The sequence below is a fragment of the Pelophylax lessonae genome (genome assembly GCF_965119305.1).
Source record: "Pelophylax lessonae genome assembly, chromosome: 4".
In the NCBI taxonomy this organism is placed as follows: Eukaryota; Metazoa; Chordata; class Amphibia; order Anura; family Ranidae; genus Pelophylax; species Pelophylax lessonae.
The window spans coordinates 518,921,013-518,948,276 of record NC_138771.1 but is presented as its reverse complement, the minus strand read 5'-3'; the positions used below and the strand labels follow the sequence as shown (position 1 = coordinate 518,948,276).

Below are 27,264 nucleotides of genomic sequence, written 5' to 3'. Positions count from 1 at the left end.
ACTATCTAGACCCAATGAATCACACACGGAGCACACTCTCACTAGCACCTACCTAGGAGGGTGCTACACTAAATCTCCCCCAGTGTGTTGTCAGCTCAAACAGGTAAAAAGGAGCACACTGAATTTCTGGCAGACCCACATGCACTATTCTGTACTTGTAAAGGTCTAAAACATTAGGAAATGTGCATGTATTTTAGAGGTGCGCTGAATATGTTTTGTATTTTTCTTTGACATAGTTACATAGTTAGGTTGAAAAAAGACACTAGTCCATTTAGTTCAACCAATAAAAAAACACACACACAAATAGAAAACCTCCATATATACTGTACTATTCTATACCCACAGTTTATCCAGGGAAGACAAAACAATAAAACGAATAAAGCATGATCCAATTCACTCCAGTGGGGGGAAAAAATCCTTCCTGATCCCCCATAAGACAATCAGATATTCCCTACATCAACTACCCCTGTCATTATTATCTCTAAATATTAATATCCGTTTATATTATGTGCATCTAGGAATGCATCCAGGCCTTTTTTAAAGCAATCTACTGAGCTGGCCAGAACTAGTTCTTGTTGGAGTCTCGAATGTCATGTGTGATACCTGCGCTATGGACTTTTTTCCTTCTCTCTTCTTGCCTAGTGGAAGTGGAAGCAGAATTTTTGATGCATTTGCTGTCCCATTGGCAGACCTCCCAGTAAGCCCTGGCCTCTGACCCAGGAAAACAGCTTGTTTGCATCCTGCAGCAGCAAGTTAGCAGTGAAGCAGTGTGTGGAACAACCCAACACACAAGGATAGTGTGACCAAGCAGAAGAAACTGCTGAAACTCATCCGAAGCGGATGTAGCACTGCCCCCTTGTGGGTTTACACACTTTTGGATTCCCCTGGGTTACCTGTAGCAACTGCAAGCAGAAATCTTAGCACTTTACGTTCTTGGCTCAGTCAATGATCAATCTAGGGGTTGATGTTTTTGTTGTTTTTATTTTATATTGGGATAGGAGAAGGGATGAGTGGGATACCCCAACGTGTGAACGATTCACAATTCTGAGGACTCTAACTTGAGAATGCGGCAAGGCCGCTGTTTCATCTTGCCACTAGATGAATCTGAGGTAAAATGTTCCTGTTTGTATTTCTCTTCAGGGCACTCACCTAGCACCCCCTTTCTCTTTACCAGCCGACACCCGTCCACTGACTATACTCCCCGGAGTGGTCCCCTTCCTGGGCAGACCCCTGGGCAAGATCCTCTGTACTCATGATACTGCTTTCCAGATTCTCGCAGTGCCCAAACTCCTCCAGTCAGCTCTCATGGACCTCTGGGTTCAGCTGACTGCCTGTGACCATCACCATCCACTTCAGAAGAGGAGGCAGCCGCAACCCTCCTTCTGGGACTCTGCTTCCTGCCAAAGACCTCTACCACACATGCCCCTGGCTTTATATACTCCACCCCACAAAGACAACTGTCTGTGCCAATCACTGGGGCTGAAACAAAGCCTGTGTGTCATTGGCCAGGTTTCCTCCGCTGTCCAATGTGCATCCCCATTGGGCACATTGGGGACACTCCCCCAGACCATATGAATCACACACTGGGCACACTGAGCAGACCTAACCCACAGATCCTGCTTCCTGTCAAGCAGAGTGCAAAATAGAATTTACCTGCTGCTCCTTTGACAGGCAGACAGAGCCAAAAACCACACTCACTCCCCAGCACTGATCTAGGAGGGTGCTACATCCACCCCCCACCAAACGAGCCATGTCCTCACTGGCTCTGGGGCAGCCGTCCCCTACAAAAATATCCTACAAAATTTTCCTTCCGCAGTATCCCACAAACCTGGAAAGGGGGAAAAAGGAAATAACAAATGTACATAGTAATAAATTACGTAGAAAAATAGATATTCACTGTACAGATATTCACAAAAGCATTTTATACACAAAGGCGCATTAACTGAATGAACCCCCACCATAGAAACATAGAATGTGTCGGCAGATAAGAACCATTTGGCCCATCTAGTCTGCCCAATATATCTGAATCCTATGAATAGTCCCTGGCCCTATCTTATATGAAGGATAGCCTTATGCCTATCCCATGCATGCTTAAACTCCTTCACTGTATTTGCAGCTACCACTTCTGCAGGAAGGTTATTCCATGCATCCACTACTCTCTCAGTAAAGTAATACTTCCTCATATTACTTTTAAACCTTTGCCCCTCTAATTTAAAACTGTGTCCTCTTGTGGTAGTTTTTCTTCTTTTAAATATGCTCTCCTCCTTTACCGAGTTGATTCCCTTTATGTATTTAAAAGTTTCTATCATATCCCCTCTGTCTCTTCTTTCTTCCAAGCTATACATGTTAAGGTCCTTTAACCTTTCCTGGTAAGTTTTTTCCTGCAATCCATGTACTAGTTTAGTAGCTCTTCTCTGAACTCTCTCTAGAGTATCTATATCCTTCTGGAGATATGGCCTCCAGTACTGCGCACAATACTCCAAGTGAGGTCTCACCAGTGTTCTGTACAGCGGCATAAGCACTTCTCTCTTTCTACTGCTTATACCTCTCCCTATACATCCAAGCATTCTGCTGGCATTTCTTGCTGCTCTATTACATTGTCTTCCCACCTTTAATTCTTCTGAAATAATTACTCCTAAATCCCTTTCCTCAGATACTGAGGTCAGCACTGTGTCAAATATTCTATATTCTGCCCTTGGGTTTTTACGCCCCAGGTGCATTATCTTGCACTTACCCACATTAAATTTCAGTTGCCAGAGTTCTGACCATTCTTCTAGTTTTCCTAAATCCTTTTCCATTTGGCGTTTCCCTCCAGGAACATCAACCCTGTTACATATCTTTGTGTCATCAGCAAAAAGACAAACCTTACCATCGAGGCCTTTTGCAATATGACTTAGGCCCCTTTCACACATGCTGTCCGTTTGTCCGTTTTTCATCCATCCATTGACGGATGAAAAACGGACATCAATGTATCTCTATGTAAAAACGGATGACAATGGATGATCATCAGTTAAGATCCGTTTTCATCCGCTTCCGTCAATGTCCGTTTTTTTGAACGTATGAATGTCCTATTTTTCATCCGTCAAAAAAACGGATCGGACGAAAAACGGATGACAACGGATGAAAAACGGATGACAACGGATGACAACGGATGAAAAACAGATAACTGACGAAAAACGGATGAAAAACGGATAACAACTGATGAAAAACTGATGAAAAACTGATGAAAAACGGATGACAACTGATGAAAAACGGATGAAAAACTGATACATTTTGACGTGACTGAACTGATGAACTGAACGGACCGTATGTGTGAAAGGGGCCTTATGAAGATATTAAACAAAATTGGTCCCAGTACAGATCCCTGAGGTACCACTGGTAACATGACTTTGTTCTGAATGTTCTCCATTGACTACAACCCTCTGTTGTCTGTCACTCAGCCACTGCCTAATCCACTCAACAATATGGGAGTCCATGCTCAATGACTGCAGTTTATTGATAAGTCTTCTATGTGGTACAGTGTCAAAAGCCTTACTAAAATCTAGATATGCAATGTCTACTGCACCTCCACCGTCTATTATTTTAGTCACCCAGTCAAAAAAATCTATAAGATTTGTTTGACATGATCTCTGTTAGGAACATTCCCTGTGTACACTGAAGTGCTATCATGAATCTGCCAGTTAAGAGTTAACTTAGTGCAAAGTAATTGCACTAATTGGCAAAAGGCTGGCCTATTTAAACACCACAGCAGCACTGAGCCATTGCTGTCTTGTCTGCAGCTTTACCTGTACTTCCTGATTCTGAACCTGCTGTTTCCTGTTGACTTCCTGATCGACCTCCCGGCTTGTCCACTACTTCGTCTGCTTGCTGCCCGCCCTGACCTTGGCTCGTTCCTGTGACCACTCTCCTGCCTTATCCTTGTCGGCTTATCTGCTTCCGATTCTGGACGTGTTCACCTCCTGGTGGGGCAACCCTGGGGACCGCGACCTGGTGTTATCTTGCAGCGCAGTATATCCCCACCATCAGGGGCTCTAGTGAAAACCAGCTAGCACTTAGACTCCGCACCTCAGACTAGCCCGTGTCTAGCACCAGTGTGACCCGTCCGTGTTCCTGTTGTACCAGATTCCACGAGGCTACCTCTGCACGTCAGGCTCAGCCACCAGCACCATTACAGTACAAGACAGCCATGTCGGAGCCTGCAAGAGGGGCTTCTCCTCTGGACGAGATCTGCCAACACTTGGCAGCATTGTCGCAAACAGTCAAGTCGCTCCAGGACAGCTATGTGCACTTGGAGGAACGGTTGCACTCTGTGACTAACCCAGGGAACCCTCCTGTTTCTTTGGTACCCCCAACTTCCACGACACCAACAGGTTCGGTCTCAGGACCCACAGTGGTGATGCTACCACCTGAACCCAGGGTTCCTACACCGGAGCGATTTTCAGGCGATCAGGGCAAATTTAGGACGTTCCGTATCGCATGCGAACTTTATTTCTCACTGCAGCCCCGGACTTTCTCCTTGGAAGCCACCAAGGTTGGATTTGTCATCTCCCTACTCTTGGATGAACCCCAGTCCTGGGCACACCGACTTCTTGAAAAGCGCAGCCCACACATAGACTCCTTGTCTTCTTTTTTTAGTGCCATGGCTCAATTATACGATGATCCACAGCGCACTTCCACAGCGGAAGCTGCTCTTCATGCACTCCAGCAAGGCCGCAGAGCAGTAGAGGAGTACGTCACGGATTTTAGACGGTGGAGTACTGATACCGAGCGGAACGACGCAGCACTACGTCACCAGTTCCGCTCAGGCCTATCTGAGGGTCTGAAGGACGAGCTAGCCCGAGTTGGCGTTCCAGACTCCCTAGAGGCATTGATTTCATTGGCTATCCAGATAGATCGCCGGCTTCGTGAGCGCCGTGCGGAAAGGTCTGCCCAGCACCCACGCCCATTCTGGATGATGCCGCGGTTCGCAACTCCGGCTCGTGTCACCTCCACCAGGCCCATTCCGGCCAACCTGGCTCCTGCTAACTTCATACCAGATGCCCCAGAACCCATGCAGCTTGGCATTATGCGGTCTACCCTAACCGCTGAAGAACGACACCGCCGGCAAAAGAATAACCTCTGCCTATACTGTGGTGAAGCCGGCCATTACATACGTTCTTGCCCAGCAAAGTTACGTAAGTTTCTCTCCATCTCTCCTTCAAGTTATCCAGCATCCGTTGCCAGTGCTACTCACTTAGCGCTCCCTGTTTCGTTTCAACTCCCGGGAGGTACAATACCAGTCACCGCAATTATTGATTCTGGAGCATGCAGCTGTTTCATCGATCTCACGTTCGCCATCCAACAACACATCCCTCTTCAAACCAAGACTCAAGGACTTTCCATTTTTCTTGCAGATGGGTCTCATATTAAGTCTGGACCTGTGACTCAGGAGACCCCTCCTCTTCCTATGGTCACTTCTTCAGGTCACAAAGAGCTACTAAGCCTGGATGCTATTGCTTCCCCTTTATTTCCGGTTATCCTGGGATTGCCATGGCTGCAGGCCCACAACCCGCAGATCGATTGGATGACAAGAACGATCAAATTTCAGTCTGATTACTGCATAAACTCCTGTTTACCGGTCTCTCTCAGCCCTGCCAGTACCCTGCTCTGTTTGGACTCTGACACAGATCTGCTTTCTGCCGTGCCTAAGCCTTATCATGGCTACCTTGACGTTTTTAGTAAACAGGGGGCCGAGACCCTTCCTCCTCATCGCACATACGACTGCCCGATCGAGTTACTTCCTGGGGCCGGGATTCCATTCGGTCGTATCTTCCCTTTGTCAGAACGGGAATTGGAGGCTCTGAAAGAATACGTGGATGAAAATCTAAAGAAGGGGTTCATTCGTCCATCGACATCCCCAGCAGGGGCAGGAATCTTCTTCGTGGAAAAAAAGGACCACTCTCTCCGCCCCTGTGTGGACTACCGGGAACTAAATAAGATCACGGTCAAGAACCGTTACCCTCTTCCCCTGGTACCAGAACTTTTCCAAAGACTGAGGTCAGCCTCCATTTTCACTAAGTTAGACTTACGTGGGGCCTATAATTTGGTCCGTATTCGTGAGGGGGATGAGTGGAAAACAGCGTTTCGCACCAGGTTTGGGCATTTTGAATATCTGGTGATGCCCTTTGGCCTGTGCAACGCCCCAGCAACCTTTCAACATTTTGTAAATGATATTTTCAGAGACTGGTTAGATATCTTTGTTATTGTCTACCTGGATGATATCTTGATTTTCTCTGCATCCCTGGATCAACATCGGGGACATGTCAAAAATGTCCTCGGCAGACTCCGCCAACACGGATTATATGCCAAGCCTGAGAAGTGCGAATTTGAACGCCAGAGTATTCAGTTCCTAGGTCTCATAATTTCCACTGAAGGAATTAAGATGGATCCCCAAAAGGTCTCAGCCATCTTAGACTGGCCACCCCCGTCAGACAAGAAGGGGGTCCAGCGCTTCGTAGGTTTTGCCAACTTTTACAGGAGATTTATTAAGGGATTCTCTGACATCATTTCCCCCATTACACAGCTCACGAAGCAGAATACCCGGTTCAATTGGCCTCCTGAAGCCCAGACTGCCTTTCTAACCTTGAAAAGGCTCTTTACAACTGCTCCCATCCTGAGTCACTCGAATCCTGCCCTTCCTTACCTTCTCGAAGTAGATGCATCAGAAGTGGCCGTGGGGGCAGTTATTTCGCAAAGGCAGGGTACTAAAGATCTCATACATCCTATAGCCTTCTTCTCTCGTAAACTTTCCCCAGCAGAAAGGAACTATGACGTTGGCGATCGGGAACTTCTGGCCATTAAGGCTGCCCTTGAGGAGTGGAGGTACTTGTTGGAAGGGGCAACGCATCCTATCCTCATCTTCACAGATCACAAGAATCTTGAGTATTTAAGAGCTGCTAAACGGCTGAGGCCACGTCAGGCACGTTGGGCATTGTTTTTCTCAAGATTTTCCTTCCATATTACCTACCGGCCGGGATCTAAAAATGTCAAGCCAGATGCGCTCTCCCGCATGTTTGATGATCCAAAGGAAGTGCCAGTACCCGACACCATCCTGTCCGCAGGTAATTTTTTGTTATTACAGACCAACCTGATGGCCCAAATAAAGCAAGCTTCTGCAAAGAATCTCTGTCTCCCTGAGGTGTCCCTGGTACCCAGAGATGGGTTATTATGGCTTGAAGACAAGATCTTTGTCCCTGAAGAGGTCCGAGTGACGGTTTTAGGGTTATGCCATGACCACCCTCTGGCGGGCCATTTTGGTACTCATAAGACCCTGGATCTATTAAAACGAACATTTTGGTGGCCAGATCTGGAACAGAGTTGCAGGGAGTACGTGAAGTCTTGTACCGTCTGTACCCGTAGCAAGTCTGTAAGAAACAAGGCGTGGGGTCTGCTCAGGCCACTACCAGTCCCTGACAGGCCTTGGAAGATGGTCGCCATGGACTTCATAGTGGAGCTTCCCCCCTCAGAGGGCTGTTCCGCCATTTTTGTGGTCGTTGATCGTCTATCTAAGATGGCCCATTTCTTGCCACTCAGGAATACGCCCACAGCCAAGGAGACCGCAGAAGTTTTTATTAAAGAGATCGTTAGGCTTCATGGGGTTCCTGCAAATATTGTTTCAGATAGAGGGGTCCAGTTTACCTCCCGCTTCTGGAAAGCCTTGTGCGACGCGTTGAAGATTGAGCTGTCCTTGTCTTCCGCCTACCATCCTCAGACTAATGGACAAACCGAAAGGACAAACCAGACGTTGGAACAGTATATCCGTTGTTTCACCACATTTGTCCAGGATGACTGGGTGGCCCTACTACCATTGGCAGAGTTTGCATACAACAATGCTAAACATTCTGCTACAGGGCAAGCTCCGTTCTTCGCAAACTACGGTTTCCATCCGTCCTTCTTACCGGACGTTCCCGCTGAACCCACAGTTCCAGCAGTACAGGATATCATTAGTTTCCTCAACCGCAATTGTAAACTGCTGCAGGATGCTATAATAAGGGCACAAGCAGCCTCTAAAAAATTTTTTGACAGGAAGAGGAGAGGGGAACTAATCCTTCAACCAGGTGACCAAGTATGGCTATCTACATGCAACCTCCGCCTAGCCTGTCCCTCAAAGAAATTGGCACCCAAGTTTATTGGACCCTTCCCGGTCAAGAGGAAACTCAACGAGGTCTCATATGAATTACACTTACCTGATTCTCTTAGAATTCATCCGGTGTTTCATGTCTCCTTGTTAAAACCTACAGTCCCTAACTCCTTCCCGGGCAGAAGCTCGGAACCACCCGAACCTGTGATTGTCGATGAGGAGGAAGAATATGAGGTGGAGGCTATTTTGGATTGCAGGAGGAGGAGAGGTCAATTACAATTTCTCATAAAGTGGAAAGGTTACGGCCTGGAAGAAAATTCCTGGGAACCAGAACGGAATATCCATGCTAAAGAACTGATCTATGCTTTCTTTCGCAGTCACCCACAAAAGAAAAACCTATTGGGCACCCGGAGGTTGCCCTTAAGGGGGGGGCAATGTTAGGAACACTCCCTGTGTACACTGAAGTGCTATCATGAATCTGCCAGTTAAGAGTTAACTTAGTGCAAAGTAATTGCACTAATTGGCAAAAGGCTGGCCTATTTAAACACCACAGCAGCAGTGAGCCATTGCTGTCTTGTCTGCAGATTTACCTGTACTTCCTGATTCTGAACCTGCTGTTTCCTGTTGACTTCCTGATCGACCTCCCGGCTTGTCCACTACTTCGTCTGCTTGCTGCCCGCCCTGACCTTGGCTCGTTCCTGTGACCACTCTCCTGCCTTATCCTTGTCGGCTTATCTGCTTCCGATTCTGGACGTGTTCACCTCCTGGTGGGGCAACCCTGGGGACCGCGACCTGGTGTTAGCTTGCAGCGCAGTCTATCCCCACCATCAGGGGCTCTAGTGAAAACCAGCTAGCACTTAGACTCCGCACCTCAGACTAGCCCGTGTCTACCACCAGTGTGACCCGTCCGTGTTCCTGTTGTACCAGATCCCACGAGGCTACCTCTGCACGTCAGGCTCAGCCACCAGCACCATTACAATCTCCCTGAAGTAAACCCATGTTCTTTTTCATCTTGCAATCCATGGGATTTAAGATGTTCCGCAATCCTATCCTTTAATAGGGTTTCCATTAATTTACCTACTATTGATGTCAGACTCACTGGTCTATAGTTGCTTGATTCCTCTTTACTACCTTTCTTGTGAATGGGCACGACATTTGCCAATTTCCAATCTTCCGGGACGACTCCTGTTACTAATGATTGGTTAAATAAATCTGTTAATGGTTTTGCCAGCTCACCACTAAGCTCTTTTAATAATTTTGGGTGTATCTCATCAGGACCCTGTGACTTATTTGTCTTCACTTTAGACAGCAATCTTAGAACGTCTTCCTCTGTAAAGACACATGCATCAAACGATTCATTAGTCATCCTTTCAAGTGGAGGTCCTTCTCCTTCTTTTTCTTCTGTAAAAACTGAACAGAAGTATTCATTAAGGCAGTCGGCTAGCCCTTTATTCTCTTCTACATACCTTCCGTCCTTTGTTTTTAATTTAGTTATTCCTTGTTTTAATTTCCTTTTTTCATTTATATATCTGAAGAATGTCTTATCCCCCTTTTTCATAGACTGAGCTAGTTTTTCTTCTGCCTGCGCTTTAGAAGTTCTTATAACTTGCTTGGCCTCTTTCTGCCTAATCTTGTAGATTTCCTTATCTTCATTGCTCTGGGTTTTTTTTATAATTACAAAATGCTAGCTTTTTATTTTTAATCATTTGGGCCACTTCTGCTGAGTACCACAGTGGTCTCTTCCTTTTTTTGCTTTTACTGACAAGTCTAATGCAATTTTCTCAGACCACTTTTATCCACATACTTTTATATTTATATATTTATAGAATGTGTCTTTCTCCTTCCACTTTAACCAGGAAGTCACTTTTTCTTTGGTTAGGCTGGAGAACCACCCCCCTGGATGTTGATCTAACTCTAATGGTCTGCTTGGCAGTTACCTTTCTTTTCAGGAAAGCTGAAATCTGTGCTTGATTCCGGCATGGCTTAAGGCAGGGTCAGTCAGCATCAAAACATACAGTCACCTCCTACATTGTTAAGACAAATAAAGGAGTCTACTTTTCACAAGTAAGAGTCTTTAACCCCTTCCGTACCGCGTCATGTCAAATGACGTCGGCACAAATCCTTTCTCGATCCGGGCGGACGTCATATGACGGCGCCCGGATCTCCCCGCTACTGCGCGCCCCCGGGGGCGCGCAGCGCGGCGATCGGGGGTGAGGCTCGTCCCTCGGACTGAGCCCAACCCCGATCAAGGTAAACAGCCAATGAAATTGGCTGTTTACCACGTGATCGGCTGTGTCAATCACAGCCGATCACATGAGCGGCTCCAGCGCGAGCCGCTCGTTACTTCCTTAATGCGCGCTCCCGGGGGCGCGCAGCGCGGCGATCGGGGACGAGGCTCGTCCCTCGGACAGAGTCGATCCCCGATCTAGGTAAAGAGCCAATGAAATTGGCTCTTTACCACGTGACCGGCTGTGTCCAATCACAGCCGGTCACAAATGTCATCAGAGAACACAGTAACTAGCTGTCACCGTGTTCTCCTCCTCACACTGATCCTGTGTGAGGAGGAGATTGTGGTAACAGCTAGTTACCAAGTACAGTGCACCCCAAACACACTGATTGCCCCCCCCCCCCCAATAAAGAGCACCTGTCACTAGCCCATCAAAGTACCCGAGTACCTGTCACCAGCCCATCAGGTACTCTGATGACAGGTACTCGGGTACTCTGATGGGCTGATGACAGGTACTCGGGTACTCTGATGACAGGTACTCGGGTACTCTGATGACAGGTACTCTGATGGGCTGGTGACAGGTACTCGGGTACTCTGATGACAGGTACTCTGATGGGCTGGTGACAGGTACTCGGGTACTCTGATGATGGGTACTCGGGTACTCTGATGACAGGTACTCGGGTACTCTGATGACAGGTACTCGGGTACTCTGATGATGGGTACTCGGGTACTCTGATGACAGGTACTCGGGTACTCTGATGACAGGTACTCGGGTACTCTGATGACAGGTACTCGGGTACGCTGATGACGGGTACTCGGATACTCTGATGACGGGTACTCGGGTACTCTGATGACAGGTACTCGGGTACTCTGACGACAGGTACTCGGGTACTCTGATGACAGGTACTCTGGTACTTTGAGTACCCGTCATCGGAGTACCCGAGTACCTGTCACCTACCCATCAGGGTACCCAAGTACCTGTCACCTACCCAACAGAGTACCCGAGTACCTTCCACCTGCTCATCAGAGTACCTGACACCTGAAGTACCCGAGTACTTGCCACCTGCTCATCATTACCCATCACTACTCATCAGTACTCATCAGTACCCATCAGTACCTATCACCTATTAGTATCAGTACTGATCATCCGTACCCATCATCAGTACAGTATCAGTATCACCTATCAGTATCAGTACTACTCATCAGTACATATCACCTGCCTGTCACCTGCCCATAAGAGTACCCGAGTACCTGTCACCTGCCTATCGGAGTACTCGAGTACCTGCCACTTGCTCATCAGTACCAGAGTACCTGTCACCTGCCCAGCAAAGTACCCGAGTACCTGTCACCCTTCATACAGCCACCATGTCCAAGTCCAAAAAGGTTTATATACGTCGTCCGTTTAAACCTAAATACCGGTGTTATGGCAGCAGATAGCTGCCATAACCCTGGTATTTTTTTAAACGGTGGACGGTTGGCTTTCCGATAAGGGTGGTCCCAGCGGCGGATTCGCCGCGATATCACCCTTCCGGGGTGGCGGAAGAGGTGCCCCCCCCCCTCCCGCTGCATTCTGGTCCTTTTCCCCGTTTACCGGACCCGCCGGCAGCGGGGAAAACGATCCGGTCCCAGATCCTCACAGACAGGATGTCGAGTGAGGGCAAGCTTGCCCTCACTTGACTCTATGGTCTTGGAGGACCGGAGCTACGGCAAATGTCATTGCCTAGCAACCAGTTTAAAGGTCCCTTTTTTTTTTTTCATTTTATTTAATTTTTTTTTAATTTTTTTTTTTTATTTTTTCTATCTTTTAGTGTACTTGTGAGATCTGAGGACTTTTTGACCCCAGATCTCACAAAAAAGAGGTCCTGTCGTGCCTTTTTCTATTACAAGTAATGTTTACATTTCTTGTAATAGAAATAAAAATGATCAATTTTTTTTTTTTTTTAAAAACAGTGTAAAAATAAAAAATAATAAATAAAATAAATAGTAAAAAAAAAAAAAAAAAAAAATTAAAGCGCCCTGTCCCCGCGAGCTCGCGCGCAGAAGCGAACGCATACGGAAACCCCGCCCACATATGTAAACAGTGTTCAAACTACACATGTGAGGTATCGTCGCGATCGTTAGAGCAAGAGCAATAATTTGAGCCCTAGACCTCCTCTGTAACTCAAAGATGGCAACCTGTAGAAATTTTTAAAATGTCGCCTATGGGGATTTTTAAGTACCAAAGTTTGTCACCATTCTGTGAGCGTGCGCAATTTTGAAGCATGACATGTTGGGTATCTATTTACTCGGCGTAACATTATCTTTCACATTATGGAAAACAATTGGGCTAACTTTACTGTTTTCTTATTTTTTAATTAAAAAAAGTGATTTTTTTCCCAAAAAATTGCGTTTGGAAGACCGCTGCGCAAATACGGTGTGATAAAAAATATTGCAATAATCTCCATTTTATTCTCTAGGGTCTCTGCTAAAAAAAAATATATAATGTTTTGGGGTTCTAAGTAGTTTTCTAGCAAAAACAACTGATTTTAGCTTGTAAACACCAAATGTCAAAAATAGGCCTAGGCAAGTGGCTAGGATGCATGATGATGCTCCTTGGATGTTTAGGCCCCTCTATATGGCTAGGCTGTGAAAAAGTCTCACACATGTGGTATTGCCATACTCAGGAGGAGTGGCAGAATGTATTTTGGGGTGTCATTTTTGCTATGTACATGCTATGTGTTAGGAATATTCTATAAATTTACAACTTTGTGTAAAAAAAAAAGTTTTTATTTTTTTCCCACATTTTCCAAAAACTTGTGGGAAAAAATGACATGTTCAAAGGACCCATAATGCCTCATAGAATATACGTTGGAGTGTTTGCTTTCCAAAATGGGGTCATTTTGTGGACTTTTCCATTGTATTGGTGCTCTAGGGCCTTGAAAAGTGTGATAGGTAGTAAGAAAGTTTTATGTGTATTTATGCTCCTAAAACGCCTTATGGTGCTACTTGGACGTGGAGTCTCTTTTTGTGGCCAGGCTGTGTAAAAGTCTCACACATGTGGTATCACCATACTCAGAAGGAGTAGCAGAATGAATTTTGGGGTGTCATTTTTGCTGTGTACATGCTATGTGTTAGAAATAGCTTATAAATTGACAACGTTTTGGGAAAAAAAAAAGAAAAAAAAATGTTTTCTTCATTTTCCCAAGAATTGTGGGAAAAAATTATAACTTCAAAAAACTCACCATGCCTCTTACTAAATACCTTGGACTGTCTACTTTACAAAAAAGGGTCATTTGGGGGGTATTTGTACTGTCCTGACATTTCAGGGCCTCAAGAAAGGAGATAGGCCATCAGTACATCTGGTGTGATCAATTTTCAGTAATTGGTACCATAGCTTCTAGACTCAATAACTTTCACACAGACTAAATAATATACACTAATTTGGGTTAATTTTACCAGAGATATGTAGCAGTATAAATTTTGGCCCAAATGTATGAAGAAAAATTAATTTTTTGCAAAATTTTATAATAGAAACTAAAAAAAAGTGTTTTTTTTGCAAATTTTTTGCTCTTTTTTTGCTTATATCACGGGAAAAAAAAACCCCAGTTGTGATCAAATACCACCAAAAGAAAGCTCTATTTGTGTGAAAAAAATGATAAAAATTTTGTTTGGTTACAGTGTAGCATGACTGAGCAATTGTCATTCAAAGTGTGAGAGTGCTGAAAGCTGAAAATTGGTCTGGGCAGGAAGGGGGTCTAACTGCTCTGTATGGAAGCGGTTAAGAGTCTCTAAAAATGAGAAAAAATGGCTTAGATATATCAGAGCTCAGCTCTTTAATAACCCTTGGGTGTAAGCCATCTGGTCCAGGAGCTTTATTTGCCTTTATTTGGCCTAAATGTTTCTGGACCATGTAAAGTTTGAGCCATTGTGGATCATTTGAGGCTTTGCAATACCATGCTCCTTTAAGGACTTCAGCTTCCCTATGCTCCTTTGTAATACACAGAGGTGAACAAGTTATTTAATATATTTAATACATTTTGACGTACGCTTTAAATAAGAGTAAAAGTATTAAACTGAGCAAAATAAAACAAACATCTTATGTTTTTAAATCTACAGATAAATCAGAAGGGCAATATATGATGCATGGAGTCAGCTTATTGTACAGCTGTCAGATATTGTCAGAGGGAGATTAGAAGAGCATTTTATTAGATTTGGAAAGATTACGCCGTTTGCGGGTTCCAGAGAATGCAGACAGCTTCACCCCCCACATAACACATGTTGCTAAGACTCCACTGAGCCTGTTGATGACAGGGAGATCAGAGGGGGATTTTAAGTGAGACATGGAACATGGAAAGAGTGAGGTGAGAGATCACGGCAGGTCAGAAGATCAGAGAAGATGAATCCTGGTGGCTTAAGATATTTTGTGGAGCAGGCTGATGTTCCTCTGCCACTCAGAGACAGATGCTATTGTGTGCTTCCTGGAGTGTTTACCTTAGCCCAGACACTGAAATGTGCAACCGCTGGAAACTGCCTGATATTGTTGCCAGCTATTCACTTGTCCAAAAATGCAATCTACTTTGAAATCTGTATTCAGATATAAAAGACCTGCTCACATACACATAGATTAGACTCAATGGGGTTTATTTACTAAAGTGAGAGAGGGAAAAATGAATCACAATTCTGCAGAGAAACCAATCACCTTCAGCTTGTTTAATTAACCACTTAAGCCCCGGAAGATTTTACCCCCTTCCTGACCAGCGTTTTTTTTGCGATTTTTTTACTGCGTGACTTTAACGGACAATTGCGCGGTCATGCGACGCTGTACCTAAACGAATTTGACGTCCTTTTTTTCCCCACAAACAGAGCTTTCTTTTGGTGGTATTTGATCACCTGTGCGACTTTTACTTTTTGCGCCATAAACAAAAAAAGAGCGTAAATTTTGCAAAAATAACAATATTTTTCACAAATTTTTTGTATGAAATTCCCCCCAAAAAAAATGTAAAAATCAAAATTTTTTAACATTTTTGGCCAATTTGTTTTCTGCTACATATGTTTGGTAAAAAAAATCGCAAAAAGCGTATTTTGATTGGTTTGCGCAAAAGTTATTGCGTTTGCGTTTACTAACTAAGGGAAAGATTTCTGTTATTTTTGGTGTTTTTTTTTTTAACGCGTAATGGCGGCGATCTGCGATTTTTTTTTTTTTTGCGGTACTGTGCCATTGCGGCGGACATATTGGACCCTTGACTGACATTTTTGACACTTTTGGGGTTACCAGTGACATTACTGCAGTAATCAGTGCTGGCAAGGAAGGGGTTAACTTTATTGGGGAAGGAGGGTTAAGTGTGTCCCTAGGGGCATGCTTTTTACTGTGATTTGCTGTGGCTACTAGTGTAGGAACAGTGATCAACGGTCCTACATAGTAGAACCGTAGATCACTGTTTCTACACAGGGGAGAATGACAGGCGGCTTGTTTACATCAGCCGCCTGACTTTCTCCCTCTGCACCGACGATCGGCGAGTGATCGGTCACACGCACTGACTTCCCTGTGAACGAGCCGTGGCGGGCGTGCGCCTCCGTGGGCACGCGCTCGCCCGATATTGGCTCACAAGGAAGTGACAGGCAAGTGATGTACCCCTACGTCACTTTGCCTGGCCGGGGCTGACCGCCGCAGTATATAGTCGTGCGGCGGTCGGCAACCGGTTAAGCTTTAGCAATAAAACCTTGAAGCTGATTGGTTTCTCTGTAGAATTGTGACTAATTGTGCCCTCTCTAGCTTCAGTAAATAAACCCCAATATGTCTTTTTTCAACCTAATTAACTATGCAACTTTGTAAATGCTGCTCTGCATTTATTCATACATGATTAGATGTATTAAATTCATTTTTTTAAAATTCAAGAAGTTGATGTACATCAATTTGACGTGGTATCAGTCCCTTACAATCACTGTGAAGCAGAACTCAGACTTGGAGATCGAGAAGCAGCACAAGAAGCCAGTCAGTTGTGCTGCAATACAAGGAGCATATGGATAGGAGGCGAAAGCAGAGTGTAAGGGCTCTTTCACACATGGAGTCCGTCGGCGGACTCCGTTTTTCTCAGCGGGGGATCGATCCGCCGATCCCCCGCTGAGCAGGAGGATGACAGCTGTTCTCCGCGGAGACACAGCTGTCAGTTCCCCATGCATCTCTATGGGGGAATCGGATGGGAACAGACCGTCTGTCCGTTCTCATCCGATCTGATGGAATATAGGGTTTCCATCCGTCCAGATTTGATGGATCGGATCGGATCAGTTCGGATGTCAGCGAACATTTCTCCGCTGACATCCGATGCCCCATAGAGATGCATGGGGTGACCGTTCAGATCCGCCTTTCATTTTTTTTGCGGATCTGAACGGTCCGCCTGTGTGAAAAAGCCCTAAGAGAGATGAGCTCATCAGTCTGCTTTTTTCTCCTTTTACTATTCAGTCACAGGCTGGAGCAGGGACAAGACCTGAAAGTTACCTAAATACATAATCTGTCCTGCGTGAGAGCTTGTCTCTATGTTACTATGTAAATGAAAAAACATTTTGTTTTAAATAAAATCTGATTTAAAAAAAAAAGCATGAGATAAAAATCAGATATCCTACCTTACCTGACAAAACTGGATAGACAGAAATACAAACAGCTCCCAGATTTGTATTTCATCTGTGTGTTTTGCTGTTTGTTTAAGTTCAATCTCAAGTGCATTGTACACTTTCAAATGTTTTTGATATTTTAATTGGATACTAATGTGCCCCAGCTGAACATGTAGTGCTGCTCCAGGCTCCACTCATTCAGTCACCTGGTGATTCAACCCCTCTCTTGGGTGTAGCTCCAACAGGGCTTGCCTTGCCTGATTGTCAGAAACGTAGGCCGGCCATACATGGTTTAAATCTTGGCCGGTTCAGCAGGAACCGGCTAAAATTCAAACCGTTTATGGGCAGGCTCAATGTACCAAGTTCATTGATCGATCAACTTGGGTTCAACCTGCCTGTCGGATTGTCTTGCGATTATCACGAGAGGCTGCTATAACCACTAGCGATAATCACTGTCTTCTCCTGGCGGGGGCGGCTGCCCCTGCCTTCTAGCCGGGAGAAGACAATTGCTGATTTCCCTGTAGCACTGTCTGTGTTGATGGGGGAATCATGCAAATTTCTTTCCTGCAACCCGTAGTCGCAAGAAAAAATTTTGCACCATGTATGGCCATCCTTACAGTGGCTAAGTTAGCACTTCTACCTAGCAGCACTAGGGTCAGCGGTTTGAATCTCAACCATGGCACTACCTGCCTGGAATTTGCATGTTCTCCCTGTGTGAGTTTCTTCTGGGTGGATACTCCAGTTTCCTCCCACACTTCAAAGGCCCTAGTATGTGTATGAGGCCAGGTTCACACCTAATTCAGATGCGGCTCACAGCAAGGGTCCAGCGTGTCCATGTTCTCCGTTTCAGGGACGAATCGGGCCTGAATTCAGACCTAAAACAGAGCCAAAGACACACAGGACTCCTGTGCAATGCGCTCTGCAGCCGTCCCATGGATGTTTGAATCGGCTCTATTGAGAGCCGGTCACAATCTCCTGTAATGCAAATTGGATATGGAAAACCCGCATCCAATTCGCATAAGTGTGAACCCAGCCTGAATGTGATTTAGAGACTTTAGACTGTAAGCTCCATGAGGTCAGGGACTGATGTGAATGTATAATAAATATAAAGACCTGCGTGAATTGATGGCCCTATATTAGTACCTGAAATAAAAAAATAAAATAAACTTTAAAAGGAGAGATAGAAGCGCACGCCAAAATCCGCTCAATTTCAAGTATGACAGAAAGGCTTCAGCTCAGTCCCCTCCTGAACAGCACCCCCTAATGCGTTTCACCCATCAAAGGCCTAATCATAGAGGTTAATCACAGACCTCTACGATTAAGCCGGCAGGTGAAACATGCAAGAGGGCATTGTTGTAGTATTGTGAGGTTTCTCTATAGGCTATGGTGTTTGTGGTGAAAAGCCTGTTTGAAAACTCTAATTTAAGGTTACTTATATTTAAGGTTAATTATAGCTCTTCTGCTGGGCTGCGACATTGTGGATTTGTAACACATGTAAAAAATTAAACCTTAGCAAAAAAGGTAACAAAAACAGTAACTATCTCTCCAGCTATTTGGTTGGCATTGGGGGTCGTAAATAAGAGGTTAGGTGTACCTGGGTCATTATTAGGTATATATATGTTTTGAATAGAGTTTTGAAGAGCTAAATTTAGAAAGTTCCAACTCTCCTCACTCTACTAACAGTGTGTGTCTGTTTTTGTCTGTGTCCCCATTGGAGAGATTTCCCGTCACTTCCTGTCTTCAGTGCAAGTGAAAAGAAATTCTCCAATAAGGACACAGACAGCGATAAATACCTGAAATATTCTCTATCCCTTCCTTGCATTATCCAAAACAGAATTAAAGGTTTTAGCTGGAGCTTGCCTCTAGCAGTTCACTTGTTTTCCTTGTCTGGAATTACAATTTAAACCATAAATCCTTCTCTCTTTTCCCAGGTATCTCAGTTTGCAGACAGTTTACGCCAGTCCTGCCTGGTGTGCCTAGACGGGAATGTACCTGTATCCACTATCCAGTATGTGTGTGAAATTGCACGGCAGAACAGAGTGCCAGGTCAGTGCGCCAACAAAGTGTTTTAGCTTCAGCCTAATGCTGCCAGCCACAGTAAACTTTGTACATATCAGCTCTATGGATTCATCATTGATGCTTTGCGCCACGTTATTCTATTCTTAACCACTTTAGCTCTTGTACCTCTTTACCTCTTAAGGACCAGAGAAGTTTTTACATTGCCACTATAGGCCTTTTTTTAGTGATAACTGTTCAATAGGTAACAACAGTAGATGTTGTAATAAAAATGAATCTTTTTTTTTTTTTAAAGAAAAGTTAAGCTTACTTTGGACAATATAGCTTTGCAAAAAGTATTTTATTTTCTGTGGAATCAATTGACAAAATTAAAAAATATATATTATTGCCTTTTTTGGATCACTGTTAAAAAAAAAAGTAGTTTTCCTGTAAATAAAAGGTATATATTTTATTCTATAATTTGACTTGTTTATAATTAAACTTAAATTATGTTTTAGGACACATGTGTTAAACACAAGGCCCGCAGGCTGAATCTTGTGATGTGGCCCTCACACCCCGTTTTGCAGCTGGAATGTAGCGGAACACCATTCTGCAACTTCCAGGTCTCGCCCTCTACTGCTGCTTCCTGATGTCAACTGTAAACATAGAAGCCTTCTGTGTTTACAAGGGACAGCTTTGCTATCAGTGGCTCCTGGAACTAACAGATCCCTGCTCACACTTAAGGTGGAGTATAGTGGGGACAGATCTCCAGAATATGAGAGAGAGAACAATCTCCCTGCAAGGCAGGGAAGAGACGCCTACACAGGGAGGTACTGGACCCTGGTAGGAGAGAGTAGAGATGCAAGGGAGCTTTGGGGAGGTTGGGGTTGCACACTGTGCATAGTGCACCCCTAAACCCTGCACTCTGTACACAGCACACCCCTAAAGTCTGCACTTTGTATATAGCATACTCCTGAACTCTGCACTCTGTATGTAAAGCATTCCTGAACCCTGCACTCTGTATGTAGCTCTTCCCAAACCCTGCACTCTGTACATAGTGCACCCCTGAACTTTGTACTCTGTGCATAGGGCACCCTTAGAACTGCACTTTGTACATAGCACACTCCTGTGCCCTACACTCTGTACGTCATGCACTTCTAAATTTTGCATTCAGTACATAGCAAAATCCTGAACTCTGCACTCTGTACGTAATGCCCTCCTGAACTCTGTACAGAGCACACCCTGGATACAGCCAGCCCTTTAAGGGCAACCATACTGCTGACATGGAATTGAGTTTGACACCCATGTTTTAGTATAAATCATGACAAAGCTATTTGCAAATAGAAAAATTATGTAGTTTTGCACATTTACTTTTAAAGAGCAGCCAAAATCACAAACAGAAAAAAATCAATGCAAAGGACATAACTTACAGTCAGTAGGATTTGTCCCTTCTGATGATTACTCTTCTGTTAGTGAAAATCTTCCTCCATCCATGATTCTGAGGCTACTGACAGTCTGTTAGAAAGCGATGTGAGTCCTCCTAACTGCCTGTTTTAACCCCATTTTTTTGGACAAACCCACATTTGTGGCCCCTCTCCATTTGCTTGAGTGTGTAGCGTTTGGTGGGCTGATTGCTACATGTCGGGTAAACTTTGCCATGGGCACAAAGCAAAGCATTGCAACAGCGGCATGTAAACATCCCTATAGACAAATATTTATACAGCGCTATATAAAATCAAATAAAGTGACAATGTGCATCATATAAATCAATAAACTCACTTATAGTGCGATATATATTCCTCTTAGGTGCAATATATAATGTCAATAAAGTGCATTCAAAGTAAAGTGCATAAAAATCCACTAAAATATAAATATAACCGTGGTTTAAAATTCAATAAAGTGCTTGATAGATGTTTCCATATAAAAGTGCAAGTGACACCACCACCGTTTAGCCACCAGATGGCCTCTCACCTCACTGAAGCATTAAACCAGCATTGAATCCTCAAAAAAGGCCACTTCCTGGATCGATCTCTCACCATTCCATGGACATGATATGTGAATAAAGATAATGAGGCATCTAAGTGTACACTGCTATTATCCTTTAATTGATTCACATTCAAAGTAGAATTGCACTCACATGAATCAGCACAATGGGCTTGTGCGGACCGTACACGCCAAAAACAATAGCTGACGGGCGTCTTATGCTTTCGCATCATGACCAGGAAGTGGCATTTTTTGAGGATTCAACGCTGGTTTAATGCTTCAGTGAGATCGATCCAGGAAGTGGCATTTTTTGAGGATTCAATGCTGGTTTAATGCTTCAGTGAGGTGAGAGGCCATCTGGTGGCTAAACGGTGGTGGTGTCACTTGCACTTTTATATGGAAACATCTATCAAGCACTTTATTGAATTTTAAACCACGGTTATATTTATATTTTAGTGGACTTTTATGCACTTTACTTTGAATGCACTTTATTGACATTATATATTGCACCTAAGAGGAATATATATTGCACTGTAAGTGAGTTTATTGATTTATATGATGCACATTGTCACTTTATTTGATTTTATATAGCGCTATATAAATATTTGTCTATAGTTCATTTCTCCCGTTAGTGAAGGAGGTTCTATATAGCTGCTGTATTTTCTTTATGTGTCCCAAATTATTGGGTCTTAACACTATACCACTTTATATTTAATTGCGCTGATTTACCTTTTTGCACAATGTAAACATCCCTGTCCACTGCCTATTGTAGCTTAAAGCGAAGCTCCACCCAAAATGGGAAACTCCACTTGTTCGCCCCCTTCCCCCCCTCCACTGCCACATTTGGCACATTTTTGGGGAGAGGGGGGAGCGGGTTCCTGGATTTGACAGGTACCCACTCCCACTTCCGGGTGAGACTGGCGATCTACGATATTTCCAGCCCCTCCTCCTTCCCTCTGCTGCCTTCTGGGACAAACACAGGTCCCAGAACAGAGCGGGACCATTTAGAATTCAGTGAAGCCTGAAGGCTTTACTGCTGGTTTCCCTTACTCACAATGCCGTCACCTGCACCTGAAGCCGATTGAAGAATCAGCTTAGAGTGCCAACATCACTGGATCCCTGGACAAGGTAAGTGTCCTTATATTAAAGGTCAGCAGCTACAGTATTTATTTTTTTTTTTGCCCAGACTGGAGCTCCTCTTTTGGAGGGGGGGGGGCGATTGGCGATTGGCGGACAGCAAAAGTGCAGCTCAACCGCACATATTTGCTGCCTCCCAGCCGCACACTAAAAGAAGCCTAACAGTGTATGGCCAGCTTTAGATACAGTTTACAGGTAGGTCTACACTAAGGCTGGCCATATGTAGGATTAACAAGAGAGATCTGAGAGACTCCTCGATTCATGCTAAGCAACATGGACTGAGAAACCTTCACTGCTAGCTGTTGTACTTAGATAGCCACAGCACCTGCAGCTGTCTGAATACCCAAACTTTGATGGCGTATGATTGGATGCAGTCACTGTTTTATAGCCAAATATTTTCCACCTGTCTCCTTCGATTTTTCAATCAAAGTTTGTCTAGCCAGGTGGTGCCAATAGGGTCAGCCGCCCATGGCTTAAATTCTGGCCAGTTCATCAGAAATTGGGTGAAATTTGAGCTGTGTTTGGCATGATTTAGATAAAAAGATGGATTTAGATACACTTTGCATAGAGGTCTATACTTGAACAAAAAGGTTAAAAACATAAAAAAGAGGCAGACTTGATGGACCATTTGGTCTATTCCTGCCTTCATTCTTTTATGAATCAGCCTTTTATGTCCAACTGAAGAAACAAAATAGTCACCTAATCTCCCATCAATTCCAGCTGAAAGGGCAAATCCTGCACCGTGTTACAGTGTGGGATCTACACTGCGGGTCTGACAGCTGCTAGGGGGAATACCTACAAATGTGTATACATGTTTTCACACATCATCATTTGATCATATTTTTCTATAACCTTATACCTTCCTTCCTATATGCCTTCCTGTATAAAGTCATAGGCGAGTATAAATGTGAAAGTAACATCAAAATGAGGTCAGATCAAACATTTCAATAATAACACCAAACGTGCACTCACTAAATACTAATTCTTCTAGCAGGTATATAGTAAGGAAGATAATAGAAGCCTAAATAAATGTAGCTCTGTAATCCTTAGTGCTCCTCTGCAAGTGCTGTAAGAACCTGAATTTGACTTGGTATTAGTCCCTTGCAGTGCAAGGAGCATGATGATGTGAGTAGATTGCTGAGTTCATGTCCTCTTCCCTACTAGAAAGGGTTGTGGTGTGGACCAGAGCTGTCTAAACCTCAAGACTGGATGGACAGAAAAACAGCCCCCATATATGTATTTCATCTGTGCATATATATACAGTAGCTGTTTGTCTGGAGTTCAGCTTTAAATATTTAAATGTGAATTAAGCACCATTTATTTGTTCTTCTTCTTTCTTTGGCAGTTTGCTATGAGCCTACAGATATAGACAAGGCATCTAAACCCTTCACATCTGACAGCTGGACGGCCTTAACCTACATCTCACCGAACCTTAAGGAGCTCATCTCTATTAACAGGACGTTAGGTTATTCGGTGAACTTCGGTAAATTCACAGATAATGGTGACACACCTGAGCCTAATTCTTCCCAAATTCAAGCAGAACTGATCTCTCAGTAAACTGAATACAGTTCAGTCCTGTCCTTGGGAGTCATTCTTGTAACTGTAAGCCTTGCATTGCGTCACAGGACTTGTAATTCTGCAACAGCTGGAGGGCCACAGGTTGAGCACCCCTGCTATAGACTTTCACTTGAGTGACAGCTCTGACTTTGCTGGGGCTGCAATATGGTGACATCAAGCATCAAGCCTCAGGGCTTTTGGATGTCCAAAAAAAGGGAGGTTTTAAAATTAAATAACTATTTAAATAATAATATAAAATATATCAAAAGCACATACAGTATAGTTTTATGGGAAGATTTTTGTAGAAATGAATGGACTAGCAACAGTTTCTCTTTAACATATGAAACTTCCAATTATGAAATGATTATCATGATGGTAATTGTTTTAAGGGAAAAGGTGCATGGCGTCTCTTTCCTCCATGAGTATCTAAATGTCATCATACTGACCTTTTAAATGATTGTCAGATACCTCTATTCTCAATGTCTTTCAACACTTTAGTATTCATAAAAGGATTCTTAATGAATAAAATAACTGATGTAATGACAGACAGTCCTTAATGTTCGAATCATTTCTTAGAGACGAGAAATTTTCATTATTCATCTGTTTAGAGCTGATTTCCATTGCAGGTCGGCATTGAATATCTCTGTTGTTGTTCCCTTGTCTCAGATGTTCTGTGTGAATTGGATGATGTCATAGACATGGCAATCACCCTGTCATTGCCACTTCTGGAGAACCTGCACTGCGTCATTGTAACCCTGGGAGCTCGTGGGGTCCTCCTGTGTGGTCATAGCTGCAGTGGGGTATTCTCTTTACATCCAAATAACAAGGTGGGTCTAAATCCAAGACAAGTCAACTGATTATTCCAGTGCATGTTGTTTGAACTCTTAGGCCCCTTTCAGACAGGCGGACCGTTCAGATCTGCCTGCCTGTTTTTTTGGCGGATCTGAACAGTCCCCCCATGCATTCCTATGGGGCATCGGAGACATGTCCGCTGACACCCGATCCGATCCGTCAAATCTGGACGGATGGAAACCCTGCTGCTGTCAGTTCCCCATGCATCTCTATGGGGGAAATCGGATGGGAACGGACCGTCGGCTCGATCCCCCGCTGAGAAAAACGGAATCCATCCAACGGACGGATAGTGTGAAAGGGGCCTTAAAGGGTAACCACACTTTTGTGGGGAAAAGAAATAGAGCACAAAAATGTATAACATACAATTGCTACACATATTCTAATTTAATGTTATTAAAAATGACCTTTCCTTTTCAAGGCAACATGGCAGCCTGGAGGCCTTCTGTACAAAGTTGGTGTACAAGACTTCCCCAGAAATGTAATTATATGTAATTAATAGTTTTTGTAATTGGCTCACTGATTTTTTGCAAGTTTTTTTTGCAAGATTTTAGGCATCCTCTGTAATAAAATAATTATTTTTGGTGAGATATTCCCAAAGAGTAAAAGTTGTTGTAAAGGCTGGAGTTTTTTTAACTTCATGCCTTCTTTGCATGAAGGTAAAAAACTTTTTGTATGCTGCGCCCCCAGCCCCCCTAATTCCTTACCTGAGACCCCCCTTCGATCCAGAGATGTTCACGATAGCCTCGGCTGTATGGGGAATTTCCCTTCTTAGTAGCTGAGACAGCAGAGGGAGCCCATTGGCTCCCTGGCTGTGCCCATCAGTCACAGCCAGTGAGCCAATGAGAAGAGAGCAGGGGGCAGGGGCGAGCCATGGCTCTATATGTCTCATGAACACATAGAGCAGCAGCTCAGGAGTAAGCATGCAGCGGTGCCCCCCAGTGCAAGCCGCTTTCTCTGGGGGCAATGCTTGAGAGGGAGGAGCGCCAGCGGGGGACCCGAAAAGAAGAGGATCAAGGCAGCTGTGGGCAAAACCACTGCACAGAGCAGGTAAGGTATAAAATGTTAATATTGTTAAAAAAAAAAGCTTTAATATCACTTTAATTACTAATTTAAAGTGATGTAGACACTGCAGCATTCCTTATTAGAACACAGTAAGTGCATCAGCTGATAAGGAAAGCTTATAAGAAAAAAGTCACTCCCATTCAGACTTGTTCTACACATTGTCATATTCAAAGAGGGGATTGTTTTTTTTTTCTCCACAATAAAAGGGAAGTTTACATACCTACGTTATGTAAAAAACACAAACTTAATGTATGTAAACTTCTATTATTTGCTCTTTTTTGTTTTATTGCACACAAAGTGGAATTTTTTTCTTCGTAGCTATAGAGGAATATGTTTGAATGAGAGTTTTTTGTTTGTCTGGAGTTCAGCTTTAAGAATGCAGGAGGATGACCAGTGAGAATGGTCAAACCCTGAGACATAAATTTACATAAATTATTACATTTGCATAATTATATTATTTACATTTTGTTTTTCCTCTCCATCAGACATCATGGGGAGACCTGTGTGCCATACATTATCCCGCAGCCCCAATCTCTACTGAAGAAATTGTTAATGTTTCAGGAGCTGGAGACAGGTCTGTTGTACTTTTTACTAATATTACTTTTTAAAATAATGCAAATGTTTAATTTGCAGAAATAGATAAATAGCAATGCAAGGACTGTATTTAATGTATTATTTTGATGCACAGGGCAGCACATAGGACTGCAGAGTCAAGAAGGGGAGCAGCTACCTAAAAACTTTTAAACTGCGAATTTTACTTCAGTTCAGCAAAAGAACTGTAGGGGAAAGGGTGCAGGGAATGTTGAGAGAAGTCAAGAGACTCTTTATAATTCAGGAAACAAAACCAACCTTTTTCTTTGTAGATCTGTACAGTTTAGTGTGTCTGATTCAGCCAGTTCAGTGTGTGCTGTGATAATACCTGATCATTTTTGTCCTTCTATCCCTACAGTCTTATGGCCGGTCTCCTGTCTGGGGTCCTGGCGAAACTAGACACTGACACCTGTGTCCGAATGGGACTCCTGGCAGCCCGCTTGTCTCTCCGTTCCCGTGGGCCCATCTCTCAGCTCATCTCTCCCACCAGCGTCAGTGTACGACAGGTAGCAGAGGAGACATGGCCTGAACCTAGAATCTGGACCATCCCTCCAACCAATGGGAAGTCCTTCCTCAGGACCAGCCATTAACAGATGGTAGAGCCAGTCATTGGACTCAACACATTTCATTACCTTTTTGCCTTACAGTATTAGAACCCATCCAAACAGGGACACTTCTATGTTTGTGTAGATTTTCTCTAAGTTCTTCTTCTAGCAATATGTCAGCTCAGCAGTCACAAACTGATAGTGGTAACCTCTGGGAAAGCTTCAAACAAAAGAATGAGAATGTTATGTATCACTCGGTTGAAATTTATTTTGTGAAGTCACAATCTCTTTGACATTTACCTCAGATTTAATCATTTGGCCCAATTATAGACAAGTGAAATCAAAATTTGGCATTTTTTATTATTGTATTTAAAGCACAGATCCAGCCAAAAAAATAAAAACTAAATGAAAAGTAATAGCTTAAAATAACCAAACTAGCTTTTTCTTTATAATTCAACTTCAATCCAGAGATTTCCCCCACAATGCTTCTTTCTTCTGCTGGAAGTCCTCCATCAGATTGCCAGCATCATTCATGCCCACTGCTTCGGAGCCTGGGTCATCCTGGACTCACCTGTAATTGGACAAGACCAGACCCAAGTCCTCTACCC

General features: G+C 43.8%; 1 protein-coding gene across 1 annotated transcript in view; it reads left to right on the top strand.

Annotated features, from left to right (window-relative positions):
* LOC309553697 (uncharacterized protein) overlaps positions 1–26,757 on the top strand; it is an 83,490-nt gene extending 56,733 nt beyond the window's left edge. The window contains exons 15-19 of the mRNA XM_082255069.1: positions 18,866–18,980; positions 23,395–23,532; positions 24,273–24,433; positions 26,006–26,094; positions 26,470–26,757. Of these exons, the coding sequence (XP_082111195.1) occupies positions 18,866–18,980; positions 23,395–23,532; positions 24,273–24,433; positions 26,006–26,094; positions 26,470–26,701 (735 nt within the window). The 3' untranslated portion in view covers positions 26,702–26,757. The remainder of the gene's footprint in view (positions 1–18,865; positions 18,981–23,394; positions 23,533–24,272; positions 24,434–26,005; positions 26,095–26,469) is intronic.
* Positions 26,758–27,264: the final 507 nt, after the last annotated feature.